The 19,477-nt window shown below is 41.4% G+C and overlaps 1 protein-coding gene across 2 annotated transcripts in view; it reads left to right on the forward strand.

Annotated features, from left to right (window-relative positions):
• The window catches only part of LOC127533119 (zinc finger protein 239-like), a 49,448-nt gene that overhangs the window by 7,544 nt on the left and 22,427 nt on the right, over positions 1-19,477 (forward strand). The window contains exon 2 of one of the 2 annotated variants that reach the window (XR_007940804.1): positions 12,809-13,950. Coding sequence is in view for 1 of the 2 variants with exons in the window: in XM_051945411.1 (XP_051801371.1) it covers positions 12,809-13,875 (1,067 nt within the window). In the remaining variant the exon portion in view is untranslated. Of the gene's footprint in view, positions 1-12,808; positions 16,753-19,477 lie in introns of those variants that run through there. The other variant, XM_051945411.1, reaches the window with a different exon arrangement.

Raw genomic sequence — 19,477 nt, forward strand, 5'->3', positions numbered from 1 at the left:
AAGTGCTATTCGGGGTGGGGGGAGGGGGTTGAAGGTCGTGCTCAATTGGTCACACAAGTAAACTTCTATGCATGCAAAAAGCAAGATGTATACATCTAAATAATCATAAAATTATCACGCAACTTTGCGATATGGATATCACATTTACCATTATTGCAAAAGAGATATTTTTTTGGGGTAGAACTTTACAATTTATTGCAATTATGCAACAACAACCTCCCAAAACTTTTCCTTTACAAAGTTTGATGAGTTTTTCTGACTGACCACACGTTTTTTTTTTATCCTGTCAGTTTACATGCAGGAGTGTTCCAAATACCCCTCTGAATATAACACAGTTTGATACATAACATCTTACAGGGACAATACAGCATTATGACATTACAACAGTGCTAAAATCTCCACTTTTGTTGTAATTTAATTGTTCTGTCTATGATAGTGTCAAACAGAACATCTGAAAAGCTGACTTTCAAGGCAGAACAGTTGCATTAAATTATATTAAATTGTACAAGGGACACAGTTAGTCACTGGGGTAATTGATCTACAGAAATTTTAGAACTTTCTTTTTATTTTGCTTTTCATAGTACAGGTAGACATTTTTACAAGAATTGTTAAGTCCACTTTTTTTACACTAAAACAAGACAGAACACATTTCAAACAAACATATGTTCAAATAGCAGGTGTTATCAGGGCCGTAGCCAGGATTTTGGAATAGGTGAGGTCCATGATGCACGCGCAAAGTGCGCGCCGAAAATTTTTCAATGTTTTTTAAAAATATTTATTTTTATATATTTATATATATATATATATATTTTAGGCTACAAGTCACACAAGATGTTTGTTGTTTAAATATCTTTTAATGATGTGAAATCAGCATTTTCCAAACAAAAATGTATATTTTTTCAAAAAAACAAATCAACTTTTTACATCAAAGGCTAGCTGAATCCTCCTGTGACCAGAGGCATCCCACCGTCGAAGGATATTCTCCCGGTTCACCTCCACTTTCTGATGCACATGCATCATCGCCAGGCCTGTCAGTCTGTCGTTGGACATGGTAGATCTAAGCCATGTCTTAAGTCTTCGCATGGCTGAGAATGACCTCTCACAGGCACAAGTCGTCACTGGCAAGGTTAGAAATATCTTCAACATACATTGTATGTTGTCTGATCAGGCGTAAACTAACCGTGACGTCACCCGTTGGTTTCAACGGCAAGAAAATGAAGCCCGGATTTTGCTACTTCCTGGTCGCCGTTTTGGATTTTTTGGAGCCAGTGACGTAAAAAGCGTCATCAAACAGACTGGACCGGAGAGCAACTAGGGGCAGGATTGGCTGAGGACTCTCTTATCCCGCCCACATTTTACCGCAGAGGCTTCTGTTGCTGTCTATCAAGTATAGCCACGCCCCCTGGCTCCGCCAACTTTAACGATTTATTTAAAATTCAGTATTGTTTTATTTTAAGATCGGCCACCTGATCTCTCATTTTGACCATGAAAACTAACAGGAAAAAATCCTGAGCTGTAGAAAATCAGTCTATCAAATTTTATTTTTTCCAAAAATGAATTGGGGTCAATGGAGCAAAAGCTTTTTGGAGCCAACCCTAGTGGACGGCGTGATATTGCAAGTTTTTGACACTTCCGGATTGGCTTTAATTCTGGAGCCAGATGCTACGTCCACTATATATACAGTCTATGTGTCTGATGAGCCAGGCGCTCATCAAAAAAAAAAAAAAAAAAAAGCGCCGGACGCGCTCTCCGCTGTGGATAAAAGTAATTAAACTCTTTGATCAGATGATCTGACAGGCCGAACTAGTGCCGAATTATCTAAAAAAATATATTGTGGTCACCTTGGTGTAGATGGGCGGGGATGTGGTCTACAAAGTGCTAATAATAAAAACACTAGTTTTTGAACGGGGTTTGGCCCGCTGCCAAGCGCGTCACAGGGCGCATTTGCGGGTACGTGCATCAGCTGATCAAACAGCTTTTCACCGCAACACGCACACAGGCACAAACAGAACACAAAGCCCATGGATGTTTACCACAATTTACAATTTACAAGCACGTTTCACAGAGAGGTTTCAAGTTTTTATGAGTTTATGTTTTATTCAGTTGGGCATATTTGGCGAAAAAAAAAAAACTCGGAAAAAATAGGTGAGGTCCGGACCTCGCTGACCTCATACCTGGCTACGGCCATGGGTGTTATTAAAAATGTGTATAAATTAAACACTCCTTGTATTCAAATTAGGATGACAGACAAAGGGTAAAGCCCAGTTACGATTATTGTATTAGCAGGGGTAAAACAGGTTCCCACCATTTATTAAACATGAGTTTTTGTAATCTTAAGGAATATGTTATTTGTTCTATTTGATATATATTCCACACTTTTTGGATCCATATATTATAAGAAGGGGGGTCTGGCTTAAGCCATCTAATGGTTCTACATTTCAGAGCCGCTGTTAGCAATATGTTGAGAATGTACTTCTGGTCTCTACTATAAATATTCACAGGAATTGCTCCTAATGCAACAAGGGGGTTAAAAGGGGTGTCTTGTTTAAAGATGGCTTTAAGAGCATTTAAGACATCTTTCCAAAACAATCTCAATACAGGGCATTGACAAAATATGTGAGTATGATTAGTGTTGATTGTTCCACAGTTTCTCCAACACATCCCTGAATGCGCTCCCATGTTAGCTGTTATTTCTGGTGTCCTAAAAAATCTAGTGACCACTTTCCATTTGAATTCCTTCCACCTATTAGAATTTGTGGTTAAATGCGCTTCAGTACATATTTCCTCCCACATATTTTCAGAAATATTTGCGGCTGTCTCCGCTTCCCATCTCTGCTTTATATATTGAGAATTAATTTTGGACATTCCCAAAAATATATTATACAGTTTTCCAATTGTTTTCTTATCCGAATTTTCCAGTTGACTAATAAGAACATTTTCTATATGGTTAAGCTTTACCAGCTGCCTCCAATCTTTATGGGTTGTCAAAAAGGATCTCAATTGCAGATATCTAAAGAAGTCTGAGTTAGATAAACCAAATTCATTTTTTAATTGACCAAATGTTTTAAAGTGGTCATTTTTGACAAGCTGATATATATAAGTTAAGTTATGATCAGACCATTTCTTGAAGGTGTTATCGAGTTTGTTTGGAGTGAACGTATTCATTAATCCCATATTTGTCAATAATGAAAGTGAATTTGTCAGCCCGAAGAAAGTTTTTATCCTTCTCCAAACCTTCAATGTATTTTTTGTCCAAATTTACGTTTCCTTTTCTGAAATATCTGAAAAGGGTAGATTTTGTAAAGAATCTGCACACATATGATTTTCAGTGTTGTACCATCGAGTTGTTACATCATTCTGAATCCATGCTATCAATGGTTTGAGCTGCGCAGCCCAGAAGTAAAATTTTAAGTTGGGAAGTTTAAGGCCTCCATCTGGTTTGGACAGTTGTAGAGTTTTAAGTCTAATTCTTGGGCGTTTTTTCTGCCATATGAATGCAGATATTAATTTGTTTAGCTGGTCAAATGTTTTTGTCAAGACATTCACAGGTAACATTTGAAATAGGTAGAGAAGTCGGGGCAGAACATTCATGCGTATACTCTCCATTCGTCCCTGTAAAGAAACTGGAAGAGAGGACCATCGTTCTAAATCACTATTTATATTCTTAATTATTTTATCATAATTTGCGTTAAATAAGTTATCTAAAGACGGGGGTATATAAATGCCTAAATATTTGAGACCTTCTTTAGGCCATCTAAATTCCCTTTGAGTTTTGAAGTTGCTTGAGACAAGATTATTCACGTCCATCACTTTGGTTTTATCTACATTTACTTTATAACCAGAGTAATACCCATACTGTTTGATAACATCCTTGAGATATGGTATTGATGAAAAAGGCTCTGTTAAATACAATAATGCATCATCAGCATACAGCGATATTTTATGGGTTTCTTTATCTATTTGTACACCCTTGTTATTGCCATTATCCCTTATGAGCTGCGCCAGTGGTTCAATACTGATGGCAAAAAGTAAAGGAGACAAAGAGCAGCTTTGCCTACATCCCCGTTCTAGTTTGAATGTCTGGGATCGGTGTGTTACGGCCCTCACATAGACTAAAAAAAACACACAGGCTCAATAGGGGAGAGAGACCGCAGCATATACAGAAGGACGCCACACAGGATAACTCCAATTAAACCCACAGGCTTTATTTGGCCACCCCAAGATAATCAATAGAAAGAACATAAACGAAAGCAAAAACAAAGGAGGGCTGGAGACCCCAGACAAAAGAACAAAAGTGGGAAGACGCTGGGCCAACCACGCAGTGGGCCGTCGCTCCCAGCGTCTCCCCCTAAACTACCCAAAAATAAGAACTAAGGCTGAAATAAACAAAAGACGAATAACGAAACTGTCGGTGATCTCCAGCCCAAATTAATACAACGAAGGAAACCAACAAAAACCCCGGCACCTACATGCACGGGGAAAAACCTGCCTGGAGGGGAGAAAAACCACGGAGGAAGGTAAACTCCCTCCTACCTGTCCAGGTGTCTGTGCCAAGTCGTGCCCCCAATCTCTGCACTCCCTGTCCCTTTTATTCCCTCCTCCTCCTCTCATCACCTGAGTGCCGATTGCACTCAGGTGAGCAGCAGGCAGAAGGAGGAGAGAGAGCCAAACCAGAGAGAAAGAGAGCGAGAGAGAGAGACTGTGGCACATAACACCCCCACCCTAAAAACGTGAATGGGGGGAGCGCCGCAGACATCATTCACGCACCTAGCACCTAGACAATGTGTCGGCTAGGACATTTTCTCGGCCCTTGATGTGCCGGACCTCCACATTAACTGATTGTAAAAACAATGCCCAGCGCATGAGCCTCTGATTGGCGTTTCGCATCCGATTAATAAAAACAAGAGGGTTGTGATCAGTGTACACAACAACGGGCGCACTAGCAGAACCGATATATACTTCAAAATGTTTAAATGCTAAAATAAGCGCTAGAGCCTCCTTTTCAATGGTCGAATACACACGTTGATGGTGGTTAAATTTTTTTGAAAAATAAGAGACTGGGTGCTCAACACCATCATCTCCATCCTGAAGGAGAACAGCACCCGCCCCCGCATCGCTTGCATCAACGGACAATTTAAACGGACGATCAAATGTGGGCGCAGCCAGAACTGGGGCATGAGTCAATAGAGCTTTTACACAGTCAAACGCACGCTGACAACTGTCAGACCAACGGAAGACAGTCTTTGGACTCAGTAGGTCGGTGAGCGGAGCCGCCACAGCCGAGAAGTTCCTACAGAAGCTATCGTGCGCCAACTTAAGAATTTCACGCCGGTATGCTTTTGGTACTACCACCTGTCTCACCACACCCCAGTCATCCTGTGGGGACATCTGTGGCGGTGTCCATTTACGCATAAGCACGCCGTCTTTCAAAAAATAACCGGAGGACATCTTTTCAATTTGGTCCACCGGAACAACCGCATCGACACAAGAAACTAAAGATGCGTCATGTTTTTGCCCAACAATAAGCTGTTCTCGTGACATGCAAACTTTTGAGCTGTGATCGTCAACGAGAGTAGAAACAGGCGAAGCAGCAGGAGTGACTGCAGGTGGCGGAGGCGGAGCAGGAGAAGAGATTACTGGCGGAGAGGCCGGACAGACAGGATCGGCTACAAAAGTATCCGCCAATCCTACCTCATCCACCTCGTCATGTAAATCCTGCTCTTGCCTCTTGGACATAGCGCGCGTGACAGCGCAAACTGAGAACACCTCTGGGAATTCTCGCCCCAAATCATCCGGGTGTTCAAGAAGAGGAACCGCAGTTACCTCAGGATTCAACAGCACCTTGCCACCAGCTAAATCGTTGCCCAAAATAAAAGAAATCCCCTCTACAGGAAATTTTGGACACACTCCCACAACTACACGTCCCTTAACCAACTCAGAGTCTAGATAAATAGAATGCAAAGGCACACCCACAAACTGCATCCCAAACCCTCGGACTAAAACCTCAGTCTTAACAGAGGACTGGGCCGACAGCGGCAACACACCTTGCAGAATGACCGACTGAGAGGCTGCGCTATCCCTTAGGATGGTGACAGGAGTTTTTGGGCCCTCCTCTGACAATGAAACAAAACCTCTCATAATAAAAGGAGCATACATAGCAAAGTCAGATTTAGCTATAGGCTGTTTATGACAGGATTGCTGACTGGGCAAAACTTCAGTTTTCAACAGATTAACTGCTTTTGGAGACTTATTTCGTTTATTCAGGACAAAACAATGGCTGATGGTGTGGCCACGCTTCTTGCAATAGAAACAAACCGGCTTGTCCCTAATGTCACCGTCTTTACTAACAATCTTCATCTCACCCCGAGAGTGTGGTTTAAATGGAAAAGCAACAGCCCTGGCAACAGGGGCGCCACGCTCAGGGGACAGATTGGACTTGTCAAAATTATTCCTGTGCGTGAGGACGTATTCATCAGCCAGGACTGCCGCCTCAGACATTGTGGATACTTTTTGTTCATTAATGTAAGTAGCGATTTTATCTGGTAAGCAGTTTTTAAATTCCTCCAGCAATATTAGATTACGCAGATCATCAAAATTTTTAACATTTCCAGATTGACACCAGCGATCAAATAGAGCTTCCTTTTCACGCCCAAAGTCAAGAAAAGTTTGATTATCCACCTTTTTGCCTCGGCGAAACCTTTGGCGATACGCCTCGGGCACTAATTCGTACGCCCTCAACACAGCTTTTTTTACTTCGTCATAGTTCAAACTCAAATCAAGTGACAGAGATGCGTAAGCTTCTCGAGCCTTCCCAGTAAACACACCCTGTAAAAGCAATGGCCAAACGTTTTTAGGCCACTTCAATGTCTTTGCAACGCGCTCAAACAAAACGAAATACTTGTCAACATCTTGATCGCTGAAAGGAGGAACCAAACGAATACATTTATTTACATCAAACTCGCCAGATTGAACTTGAGACACACCGGGTAAGGAGGACTGCTTCAACTCGAGCTCTTTCAAACGAATCTGTGCTTCTACTTCCAATCTACGCAAAGCTACTTCATTATCAAGTTCCTTGTCTCTAATTGCCAAGCGACGCATTTCAACCTCCAGCTCTTTAAGACGGAGCTGCCCCCCCGAATCTTCTGGTCCGGCAGGCGACCGCGTCGCCGACTCCTCAGGGATTTTCAACACAACGCCTTTATCAGACAAACCAGCCAACAACTCATCTTTGATTACTTGTTTTTTCGCCTGCTTAGGCACAGCAACCTCAAAATGCCCGGCGACACTAATTAACTGCTCCTTCGTGCAAAGGTGCAACTTATCAAGGCTAGGATGCGCCACAAAATCATCAAAGTGAAACTCCATAGCCAAAACACCACGCCCAAAAACAGATCACAAACCCCTGGTCAAATCAAACAAAGCCACAGGTCAAAAGAAAAAACACCAGTCCAAAACTGGCACAGCACACGACACAAAAACGGCACAGACCACCATACAACTAGAGTGGCGTCCACAATAGGAAAATATGTGTGCACAAAAGTACAATCATATGCGTGCACAAAAATCACAAAAGCACACACACACACACACACATGGGCAGTGCAAAGTCGGCGGCAAACAATATAAAGTACCAAAGGTAACAAATCACGGCGCCAAGCTACGCGTCAATTAACACCGGGAAGAAAAACAGTTACCATGATACACATCACCGACACAAAGAACTGCAACAGCAACAAACTGCCCAGTTTCCAAGCGGAGGCAACAAAGCCAAACGCGAGTGGACGAGCCCCCAAATATGTTACGGCCCTCACATAGACTAAAAAAAACACACAGGCTCAATAGGGGAGAGAGACCGCAGCATATACAGAAGGACGCCACACAGGATAACTCCAATTAAACCCACAGGCTTTATTTGGCCACCCCAAGATAATCAATAGAAAGAACATAAACGAAAGCAAAAACAAAGGAGGGCTGGAGACCCCAGACAAAAGAACAAAAGTGGGAAGACGCTGGGCCAACCACGCAGTGGGCCGTCGCTCCCAGCGTCTCCCCCTAAACTACCCAAAAATAAGAACTAAGGCTGAAATAAACAAAAGACGAATAACGAAACTGTCGGTGATCTCCAGCCCAAATTAATACAACGAAGGAAACCAACAAAAACCCCGGCACCTACATGCACGGGGAAAAACCTGCCTGGAGGGGAGAAAAACCACGGAGGAAGGTAAACTCCCTCCTACCTGTCCAGGTGTCTGTGCCAAGTCGTGCCCCCAATCTCTGCACTCCCTGTCCCTTTTATTCCCTCCTCCTCCTCTCATCACCTGAGTGCCGATTGCACTCAGGTGAGCAGCAGGCAGAAGGAGGAGAGAGAGCCAAACCAGAGAGAAAGAGAGCGAGAGAGAGAGACTGTGGCACATAACAGGTGTCCATTAACTTAACTAATTAACTGACGCCTGTGGGGATGAATATAGTGTTTTTACCCATTTTTGAAAGTTGGGTCCAAAGTTAAACCGTTGTAATGTTTGTAATAGATATTGCCATGAAACTCGGTCAAATGCTTTTTGTGCGTCTAGCGATACAATTGCCGATTCTAATTTTGAGTCCTTCAAATAGGAAATGATGTTTAATAATCTCCGTATATTGTTTCCATAGTAACAGCCGGAAATGAAACCCGTCTGGTCGGGATGAATAATTTGGGTGATTATTTTATTTACCCTTCTGGCCAGAACAGCTGTCAGAATACTTAAGTCCTTATTTAATAAGGATATAGGCCTATATTACTGACAGTTGAATCTTTACCCTCTTTATGTATTACAACTACAGTTGCCTCATTCCATGATGGCGCCATAGTTTCTGTCTCGAGGGCATATCTATATACTTTTAACAATGGGGTGAAAGCAACTCTTTGAAGGCCTTATAAAATTCACTAACATATCCATCTGGATCTGGACTCTTGCCATTTTTTAAAGTTGAAATAACATCTTTGATTTCTGATTCTTCTAGTGGCTTGTCTAGCTCCTCCGCAGAGGAGGCTGTTAATTCTGGTAATTTAATATATCTCAAATAATCTGCTATATCCGCATTATCTTTACATGTATCTGTATTTTTGTATAATAATTTGTAATAGTCTGCAAAGGAGTTTGCAATATCCTTAGGTTTTGTAACGAATGCAGATTGATATTTTATCTTTTGTATAACGTTTGAGGACTGTTGTTTCCTAAGCCTATATGCCAACAATTTGCTAGCCCTATTTCCATCTTCGTAATATTTTTGATTTATAAATCTTACATTTCCTTCTATTTTTCCAGACATCAGGCTGTTTAACTGTCTCCGGGTTGCATTTAACTCTTTTGTAATTACAGTTGTTGCATGTTGTTTATGCATCTGTTCTAAATATTTTATTCTATTTTCCAATTCCTGCTGTTTTGCAATTCTCTCTTTTTTCTTTGCTGATGCGTATGATATTATACAGCCCTGTAAGTATGCTTTGGCGCAGTCCCATAGCATCAAGGGGTTTGTTTCTGGTGTGCTGTTGTGACATAGATAATCCTTGAATTCTGTCCTGATGAAGGATAAAAAGTTATTGTCATTTAGAAGGGATGTATTAAACCTCCACTGTTTCGTCATTGGTCTACTGTATATTCTACGTTCCATTGTAACAAGATGGGTGTATGATCAGATAAGGTAATAGGCATAATCTCAATGTCTATTATTCGGTGCAAGTCTGTTTTTGGTGTAAAAAATAATCTATTCTAGAATAAGATGCATGCCTATTGGAATAAAAGGTGAAGTCCCTTCGTCTTGGAAACGTGCTTCTCCATATATCTACCAGCCCACTTTCTACAGCATGATGTTTAAGGGCTTTACTCATTTTGGTTATGGGTGTTTTAGACGGCGGTTGCCTATCTAGCAGCTGTCACATGACACAATTAAAATCCCCTCACAGTAATAACAAGCCAGTACTATACTGTAGAATGATGTTAAACAGTGTCTTTATAAAATTTGGCATATCCTCATTTGGTGCGTATACATTAATAAGGGATGTTTCTACTCTGTCTATTATTCCATTGACCAGTAAGACTCTTCCTTCAGCATCCTTATGAATTAATGTTTTAACAATTTTTTCTACCAGATGAGTGTGAGGAGTAATATATTTTATCTGCCCATGACTTCAGCTTCTCATGTTCTGCGTCTGACAAGTGAGTTTCTTGTAGAAAGACAATATGGCATTTATTTTGTTTTAGTTGATGTAATATTTTCTTTCTCTTTATTGGATTATGTAGGCCCTTTACATTATAGCTTATCACTCTCAGCGTATCCATTGAGTACTAACTTGTAGTTGCTGTTTAATTATTAGGATATTGGATTCTGTAATTTCAATGATATGTATGAAGTTGCAATCAAAGAGTGAAAATGAAAACAAAAACCCTGCTATTATAACATACAACTCAGGCTCCCCGGCGAACAGGGGGATCAGAACAAGAGCGCCAAACATAAAACTATCATATAAACCTAGAGAAGGCATTGATAAAGTGGGAACAACTGCCCTAGCCACTAATAAGTAGCAGAGGTGCACTGTCTAGATTGAAGTGACTGTGCACAAATCGCTAACCTCCACGAAGGATCAAAGAGTAAACAGAATCAAATCAGGCTTCCGCAGAGAAATAGAAGGAAAAAAAAATTACCTGGATTAACAGCTCTTTGCAAAGTCCTTTGTATCATAGTCCACATCATTTAAGGAGCGATCAAAAAGGAAAAAAGAAAAATAATTGGGATTAGTGCATTGTGCACATGATAACAATCTTCAAGGGTAAATATAATTAAGTTAAAAAAAAGAAGAAACAAGAAGAAATTTCACATTGTCTCTCGGATAGCGCTCTGCTGAACAAGTGCTTATAGGCCCCTTTTGCTAATCCAAGTGAGTTCAATCTTCTTGCAGTTCTTCCCCAGCTGGTTGTACTATGCTCATGGCATAAAGCATAGCCTTATGATGGTCAACGAACTCTTTCGTCTCCTCCTTGTATGTGATCCGAAACCGAGCCGGGTAAGACAAGCCGTAACGAATGCCTTCATGACCTTTCAGGATTTTCCGCACATCCGTAAATGCAGCTCTGGCTTTCGCTACGTTAGCAGTGTAGTCTGGAAATATGGAAATGTGTCGTCCATTGTAATACAGCGGGGAATTGTCACGGGACTTCCTCAAAATCTCTGTGACATCCTCATCGTAATGGAGTTTGGCGATTATCATCCTAGGTTTCTCTCGGTCTCTCGGGCTCCCCTGAGTGAGCGCCTGGTGTGATCGGTCCACCTTGATTTCGCGGTCGAGGTTTAGCATTGTTTTTAAGGCCTGTGCCACAGCCGTGGGGGAGCTGGAGTTGGGCTGCTCTCCATGTCATTGCATTTGTCTTTCAGTGTGACCATTTCCTTTTGTAGGCTTGAAACTGTGTCGCGTAGAGAAGTTACCTCATCTGACCATGTTGATAATCCGCTGTCAACTCCTTGTATATCGGCCCTCATCTGCTTCGTGTCTTCACATAGCGTTTTGGTGTCGTTAGCCAGCTCGGATTTGAGTCCTTGTATTTCCAACCGGAGTGCACTGAAATCCTCAGCTAACGCCATTTTGAGTTCTTCACGGACTATTTCTTTAAAGTCTGCTCTCAGTGTTGACAGAATCTCCACTTTAAAGCTGTCAGCTGTCATACCTGGGCTCTCACTTGGGGCGGGTGGTAAGGGTTTGTCCACGTCATTGTCCAGGGCTGGCTTTGCGGTGTTTCTTGTGATAGGCCCCGGCCTAGCAGGATTAGCTTCGTTGCTAGTACTACCACGATACTTGAATTTCTGTAGTTTTTCCGCCATTAACTTCGCAAAGCCAGGCGCGGAGAGTATAAAAGCTGAGTCTTCAGGTCCCGGTAATCCCCAAAAAAGGATTTAGCTGTTGTATTTTAATTATTTTACGGATTCTGCAGGAGCCCTGATAAGTGCGTCTTATTTCATGGCGTGCTCGCGAGCGCCCTCAAAACGATATTTTTTGATGTATCGTGCAGCCCTAATGGTGTCTGTTAGTTGATGCTGTGTAGAGTTTTAAAATCGTGATCGTTGTGTTGATTGACCCTGGAAGCGAGAACCAAAGTTTCCTGTTCAGAGGTGCTGGAAGTGTTTATCTGAACTACTCCACACTGACAGTAACTGCATTGTGTTATCAAACAGTTTAATAATAAAACTCTGACAGAGGACTCAGTCATTCCATCATTTCAGTCCAGAGACACAATTCCATGTATAGAGATCATTCATGATCTAAAGAAAGCGCACGTACAGAGTTAGAGAGTATAGAAGTAATGTGTTCAACTGCATTCAACTATTGACATGTTGGGTTTCACTGATGAGTCAAATCAACAGTACAGTAACCAGCAGTAAAATAAGAATAACATTAAAATCCAGATGTCCTGACTGACTGAAGAGGACAGCAGCTTTACTCAGACAGATTTTACTGGATCCTCATCAAACCTGTCTGTGTGGTGTGTAGAAAAGTACCCAGTGGTGTTTACCATAAGAATCTTTGTGATCCTGTATCCACTGTGGAACAACGTGTTCATAGAAATGTTCAGTCATTTGGAGATGCTTGTATCATTCCTGCTGCTGTGTCATGGCTCCTAGACTTCTGTTATAAACCATCATATTCTTTTTGCGTCAAACATTCAACTCCTGAGCTGATTTTGTTGGAGACAGCCAGTCCTGGACAAAGTGACAGATGTGTGTTCTCTCATCATCACAGTAGTAACCATTATCTTTTGTCTCTTTGTCCCTCCAGAGCTCCCACAGTCGTATGTCTGTGAAAATGAGAAGACTGTTGTTGACCATCAGCCCCATGACCAGGAGAGAAACTCCATGGTGGACCATGAGGACCCAGAGCCTCTACGGATTAAAGATCAGCCGGAGGAACTCTGCACCAGTCTGGACCAATCAAACCCAGAGATTTCTCAAATTAAAATGGAACAGGAAGAATTGTGCACCAGTCTGGACCAATCAAACCCAGGGTTACCACAAATTAAAGTGGAACGGGATGAACTCTGCTCCAGTCAGGAGGAAGAGTTAATTGGATTGAAACAGGAGACTGATACCTTTGAGGTGACTCCTGCTGATGAGGAAAGTGACCACGGTGAACCAAAACCAAACAGTGATCAGCTCCTGTTTCACATCTCTTGTGTAGCTGAGAGCCCAGATCAGGAAGGAAGCAAGGATGTAGACTCAGGATCAACTGGATGTATCGAGCAGAAACCAAGACATCAGAGTAACAGCAGTCACAGTAATGATGTAGACAATGCTCCAACGTCACTGAGACAGTGTGATAATGACAAGGCAAGAAAATCTCTACCATGTGATGTCTGTGGAAAAGCTTTCAGGAATAAATCGGTTTTAACCAAACATCACAGAACCCACACAGGTGAGAAGCCGTATTCTTGTGGGACTTGTGGAAAAAGCTTTAGTCGACGAACCCATTTGACTGTCCACATGAGAGTTCACACAGGTGAGAAGCCATATTCTTGTGGAACCTGTGGAAAAACCTTCATTCAACGGTCCCATTTGACTGCTCACATGAGATGTCACACAGGTGAGAAGCCATATTCTTGTGGAACCTGTGGAAAAAGCTTCAGTCATCGGACCCATTTGACTTACCACATGAGACTTCACACAGGTGAGAAGCCGTATTCTTGTGGAACCTGTGGAAAAACCTTCATTCAACGGTCCCATTTGACTGCTCACATGAGATGTCACACAGGTGAGAAGCCATATTCTTGTGGAACCTGTGGAAAAAGCTTCCACCGTAGTCATCGATTAAAAGCCCACATGAGAATCCACACAGCTGAGAAGTCGTGATCCTGAAACATCTGTGGAAAACATAATGTCAGAACTAAGCTTGAAACAACATGGAAGAATTGGTAGAGGTTAAAAGTAGATGTTTTAGATTTAAAGCACCTTTAGTCTGTGCTTCAACAACAATTGTGAGGAAGTATGTAAGCAATCCTTGATGATCAGACCAGATGGAGTCTGGACTATGGTGGTGGTGGAGCAGGCAGAAGAACCAAACTGAATGCCTGGATCATAGGCGTCAGTTTGGGGGGGGCGGTGGGGATGTGTCCCCCCCACTTTTTGTCAGGGGTTATTTTGTCTCCAACACATTCAAATTCTTCACATGTAAGCCATTGTAACCCCAGTTATTTTCAGCAGTATAGAAAATTCCGACGCTCATGAACGCACCATCCGCACTCGGCCGAGAGTTGCACAGACATGCAGCACACCTTTGTGAGGTTAAAAAAAAACTTGCAGATGCTAAATTTGCGCCTGTGCCAAGTGAAACCTCCGACCCAGGTTGTGCATTTCCATCTGACAATGGCTGTGGTGAGTTTGAAAACTTGTTTGCTTGTTTAACCCTGTGATTATCATATTTAATAAATATATGCAAGGGGGGGCGGTTGTTTTGTTTTGACGAGTGAATGTCTTTGAATCACTACACTGAACACACTGTCATACCAAATGTACTAATGGTACAATTTGCCATGAGTAAAACGCTCTGTCAGGAAAATGTGCATAATTCCTGATATAATACCAAATCCAGTTAGAATATGGGATGCCAGATGAATTTCAGCACTTTAGGAACAACATTTTGAAGCTGTTCGGCCTTATCTTAGCGATACCTCAGTCGGGATGGAGCAGAGCTGACGTTAATTATCACTAATAATTATCATCCCTGGGATAGCACCATGTGGTGCTACTGAAACTAAAGAAGCTACTCTTTGTATAAAGATGTACACAGGGCTCTCACGTTTTGATCTCAGGTCACAGTGACATTTTGCTGTCTTGTGACTGGGGGGTGGTGGTGCTGGGGTAGGGGGGGTCATCACCCATCCTTAAGCACTTACAATATTTTAAAACAAAACCCAGTCAATTAGTACTCGTGCTTTTTTTGCCGCCACTATTACCTAATGGGTCATAATGTTACTTTGTGGTGTTAGCATATTATATCAGGTAATGATGCAACATATACTGCAAATGTTACTCTTTTTTTAGTATTTACCGTTAACATTTCTACAATGTAATTTTTTAGATATCTGGACAACTTTGTTCGTCCAAGCTGAGTTGGCAAATGAGATCAATATTCAACATCAATGGTAATGTCTTTTAACCAAAGACTGTATAATAATTTATTAGAAAAATAATTAAGACACTTTGATGTGATCAAATAAGTACATATTACACTTACGTTGTAACTAGTAATCTGTAACCTACAGGATAACCTCACTAGCTCTGATCTTCTTTATTTGTTTGTGTAGACCTCACCTCTTCATTCTCAGTCACCTGCTCTGGTAGCTCTTTGTTTTTCTGTTGAACACTGATCCTAGACCAATAAAATAATGGAAAAACACACCTGAGATCGATGGTTTTCTGTGTTTCACGTACCTTGAATGTTCAATCATGTCTGTACTTGTGTCAATGGTAAGGTTGCCATTTTAGTATATCTCTTTAATGGTGCCAGAGCATTTTAACCATGGCAAAAAAATGTTTATATTTGGTATGTTAGCGTGTTGAGTCTAAAGATATTTGAGGACATCTAGTGGTGATTATTAAGGATTACCAGATTGTTTTAATTTGCCTCAGTGAAAGCCAGAACGTGGCTGTATGGATGGACAGAGTTTTGATAAAATGGCTCATAAGGCCAAAATGTTTCAGTTGTCATTTATTAACCCTTTAAGCTTCAGTCAATTCTTGCTGTTTTCAGTACAAAAAATCGCTAATATTCTATTTTTAAATCAAAAAAATTACGAAAAATACGGGGAATATTGGACGGGCATCGCGAGGTGCATTTCCTTGAAAGTGACCGATTCGGGGATTTTATACGACTTCAGGACATGTTTTGGACAAAATAGTTTACTGGCTTGTGTCATCTGATGTAAAAGGTTGGATTATGGCCGTTTTTTGTGGAATCTTTTTTTTTGTGTGTAGTAATGAACCCGGAAATGTGAGTCGCGCTGTGTGCGTTGAAGCCGTGTATAGAGAACGGATGGATGGATATTCGTTTTTGTCGGACAAATGTGTTTTTCTCACCCGCTGTGGTAATCGCATCTGAAAGTGGTTTATACCGGCGGATTCATGAGAATCTAAGCTTTCCATCGGCGTATAGTGTTTGTATAATCGTGTTTGCAGCCGTCGGACATTCTTGAAATTCCTATGCAAATTAGTAGGTGTACCGCCGGCGGGACACCTACGACGCACTGAAGCGTAAAGGGTTAACTAAAGTTGTTGACGACAGTAATGGTAGTCAAATTGGTCCTGCTAGCTAAACCAGAAGGTATACTCCGTTATATTCATGGAGTTATTGTACAGTAACTGTACAAATATCAGTGCTATTGCTGTTAGATGGCACTTACGTTGCATTTCTGCGTTGTGAAAAAAGCTCTGATGTCGGTTGCTTTTCTTTTTGACATGTTCATTGGGTATTTGCTGAGATTTTATTAATGAAAGAAGGAAAAAGAATGAATAGCCGCACGCCGGTTGTTTAGGAGGCGGTAAACACAATGTAGCCAAATCGAACTCTTTCAAGAAACACCACAGAAGAAGAGGAGGTCAAGACCCGGATTATCCATCCATGGCGGAATTTCACTTGAATTAATAAAGAAAATAATGATAATTATAATGATAATAAATGTTTCCAGTCTACAAACAAGAAAGGTAATAAAAGAAGGCTTCATATTGTGATATTTTCTTCTTCCGCTGCTTATTTACTGGGTTTTTGCTACAGTTTGAGTTGAGTTTGAGTCATGGGACAGATTTATCGTGGTGGCTTTTTTGGAGAGCTGCTATCTGTGTTTTTTTTAATTTTTCCTTTTACTCCTTGAGTTGCTTTGTACTAAAACTGTTTGATTTGAGTGGGAATGGCTGGTTAGGTTTAAAGTCAATATTCTCCCGGTCACGGATATACGATGTGGTTTGAATGGGTTGTCATGGTAACAGCTTGTGCTCCGATGTAACTCCAGCTATGGTCCTCAGTGACCCCTGGTTTATTCTTTTGTATTCAAAATAGCTTAACCTTTATCTTATTTGCGATGAAGAGTTGAGTGGTTGGTTTATGTGCTGTCCCTGAGCTGTAAATCCTGTTGAGATGTGGTGGTCTTTGACATGCTGATTTCAACATGAAGTTCGTTAGGGGTTCGTAATTCATGTAAAAGTGTCGGCACAGCTCTCAAGCGGGTTTTATTCAATACATGACAATTACTTTAAACATGAAATAACTGTTATGCATTTGATAGTAGCATACCAAAAGCAACATCAATTACAGTCATCATCCCAAGGACTTCGCAAAAGTCACTTTTGCCAGTTTCCACCCCCCCACTTTTAAAAACAAACTGACGCCCTTGCTTATGAGGGTGAAGCCAGGTAGATCCACAGTTGAGTCTGAGTTGTTTTGATTCAAACAGGTCTCAGTAAAACACAGAAGACTGCATTCACGGTATGTTTTGTCTGTCTTCACCAATGTCTCTAGCTCGTCACATTTGTTTGGCAAAGAGTTGACATTTCCCATGATGGTTGATGGAAGAAAGGGCTTGTATCTCCATTTCCTAGCCTTCACCTTTGCACCAGCATGGCAACCATGAAAACACCTCAAGATGTCCACTTGAATTGGATGTTGCAGTCCAGATTTGTTCTGTCTCAATGAAAAAAACTCCTCTCTTGAATAGATTCTTCTCCCAGCAGAAACCTCCATCAGCAGTTGATAAAACACGACAAAATATTTAAAAAAATATAGCAAAAATACAGCAAAAACTGAAAACAGTTAAGAGATACCAAACTTTGCAGCCACTTTCGCAGGCGCAGGTTCCAGAAAGGTAACAAAGGTAACCTTCAGGTGTGCTCTCCAGTTTGTTGGCCAAATATCCCATCATGGCTGTTCTTTTACCCAGATCTTGATCCAACCATCCTGAAGAACCACAAGTCAAATAAGTCAGAATTCATGAATGACATCATCAAGGCCCATACTGAAGAAGAATGGGGTTCTCATATACAAATTTACTCAGATGGATCTAACAATGCTGATGATGATGAAGTCACTGTTGGTTTATTCTTTCCAGTTTTCAAGATCAGAAAAGGCTTTAGAATTCCAGATGACAGCATTCACTGCAGAGATATCAGGGCTCATTTTTCCCCTTTGATGGGTGATGGACAACAAACTGGTCAAGTCAGTCTTATGTAGCGATTCATCAGCCGTGTTGACATCAATAAAGAAGCAAACTCCCAAAATTATTGTATCTCTTCCAGTGTTTACCAATCTTGTTGCCTAATGCATTTTTCAGAAAGATTAATAGTATGCTTCTATCCTTTATATGGGACAACAAAACCCCGCAAATACCAAAACAGCTTTTACAAAGGCCTAAACAGGACGGAGGTTTAGCGTTACCAGACTTCAGACACTATTATTGGGCTGCTAATCTCAGGATCACTCACTACTGGCTGCAATACAACACAGTACTCCCACCTCTGACATGGCTAGAGATGGAGTGTACTTCATGTATACCAGCATCACTTTCTTCCCTTATCCACTCCTCCATAACAGGACCTTACTTGACCTTTACCAAAAATGTATGTGTGAAAACAGCACTGAAAATTTGGAACCAATTTAGACGTCATTTTGGGTTTCAGACTATGTCATTTCTGGCCCCGCTAGCCTCTAACCCAGCATTTCCGCCTTCCATGGTCGACGGGGCATTTTCGATATGGTCCATATATGGTATTCAAAGATTCAGAGACCTATATATAAATGATACATTTGCTACTTTTGAACAACTGTCAACCAAATTTAACTTGCCCAGGCATTATTTTTTCAGATTTTTACAGCTTCGCAGTTACATTCGTAACTTAAACCCCCAGCCACCCACCCCCCTACCCCCCCACCCCCCTACCCCACTGAAACAGAGTTTGATGGCTTCCTCACTCCACTTCCTAAAATGAAAGGATCTCTAGCAATACTTTACAGACAGATTTGCTCTTTACAAACTACTTTGTTAAATAATGCTAAATCGGCATGGGACACAGAATTGGGAGAGGAAATAACTCGAGAACAACGGGAAGAAGCACTTAGAAGAGTACACACTTCTTCTATTTGTGCCCGCCATGGAATCTTACAATGTAAAATCATTCATAGGGTACACTGGACCAAGGCAAGATTATCAAAAGTGTATCAAGAGGTGGAACCTAATTGTATAAGATGCAACCAGTCTCCGGCAAATCATCTTCATATGTTCTGGTGTTGCCCATCTCTCATGGTCTATTGGACAAATATTTTCGACACAGTATCAGTAATAACTGGCACACGGATCGAACCCCACCCTCTACCTGAACTGTTCGGGATCTCCCCTCCCACACTGCAATTGACTAAAACACAAAAAGATGTACTTGCCTTTACCACTCTGTTGGCTAGACGTTTAAT

The sequence above is a fragment of the Acanthochromis polyacanthus genome, chromosome 3 (assembly GCF_021347895.1).
Source record: "Acanthochromis polyacanthus isolate Apoly-LR-REF ecotype Palm Island chromosome 3, KAUST_Apoly_ChrSc, whole genome shotgun sequence".
NCBI lineage: Eukaryota > Metazoa > Chordata > Actinopteri > Pomacentridae > Acanthochromis > Acanthochromis polyacanthus.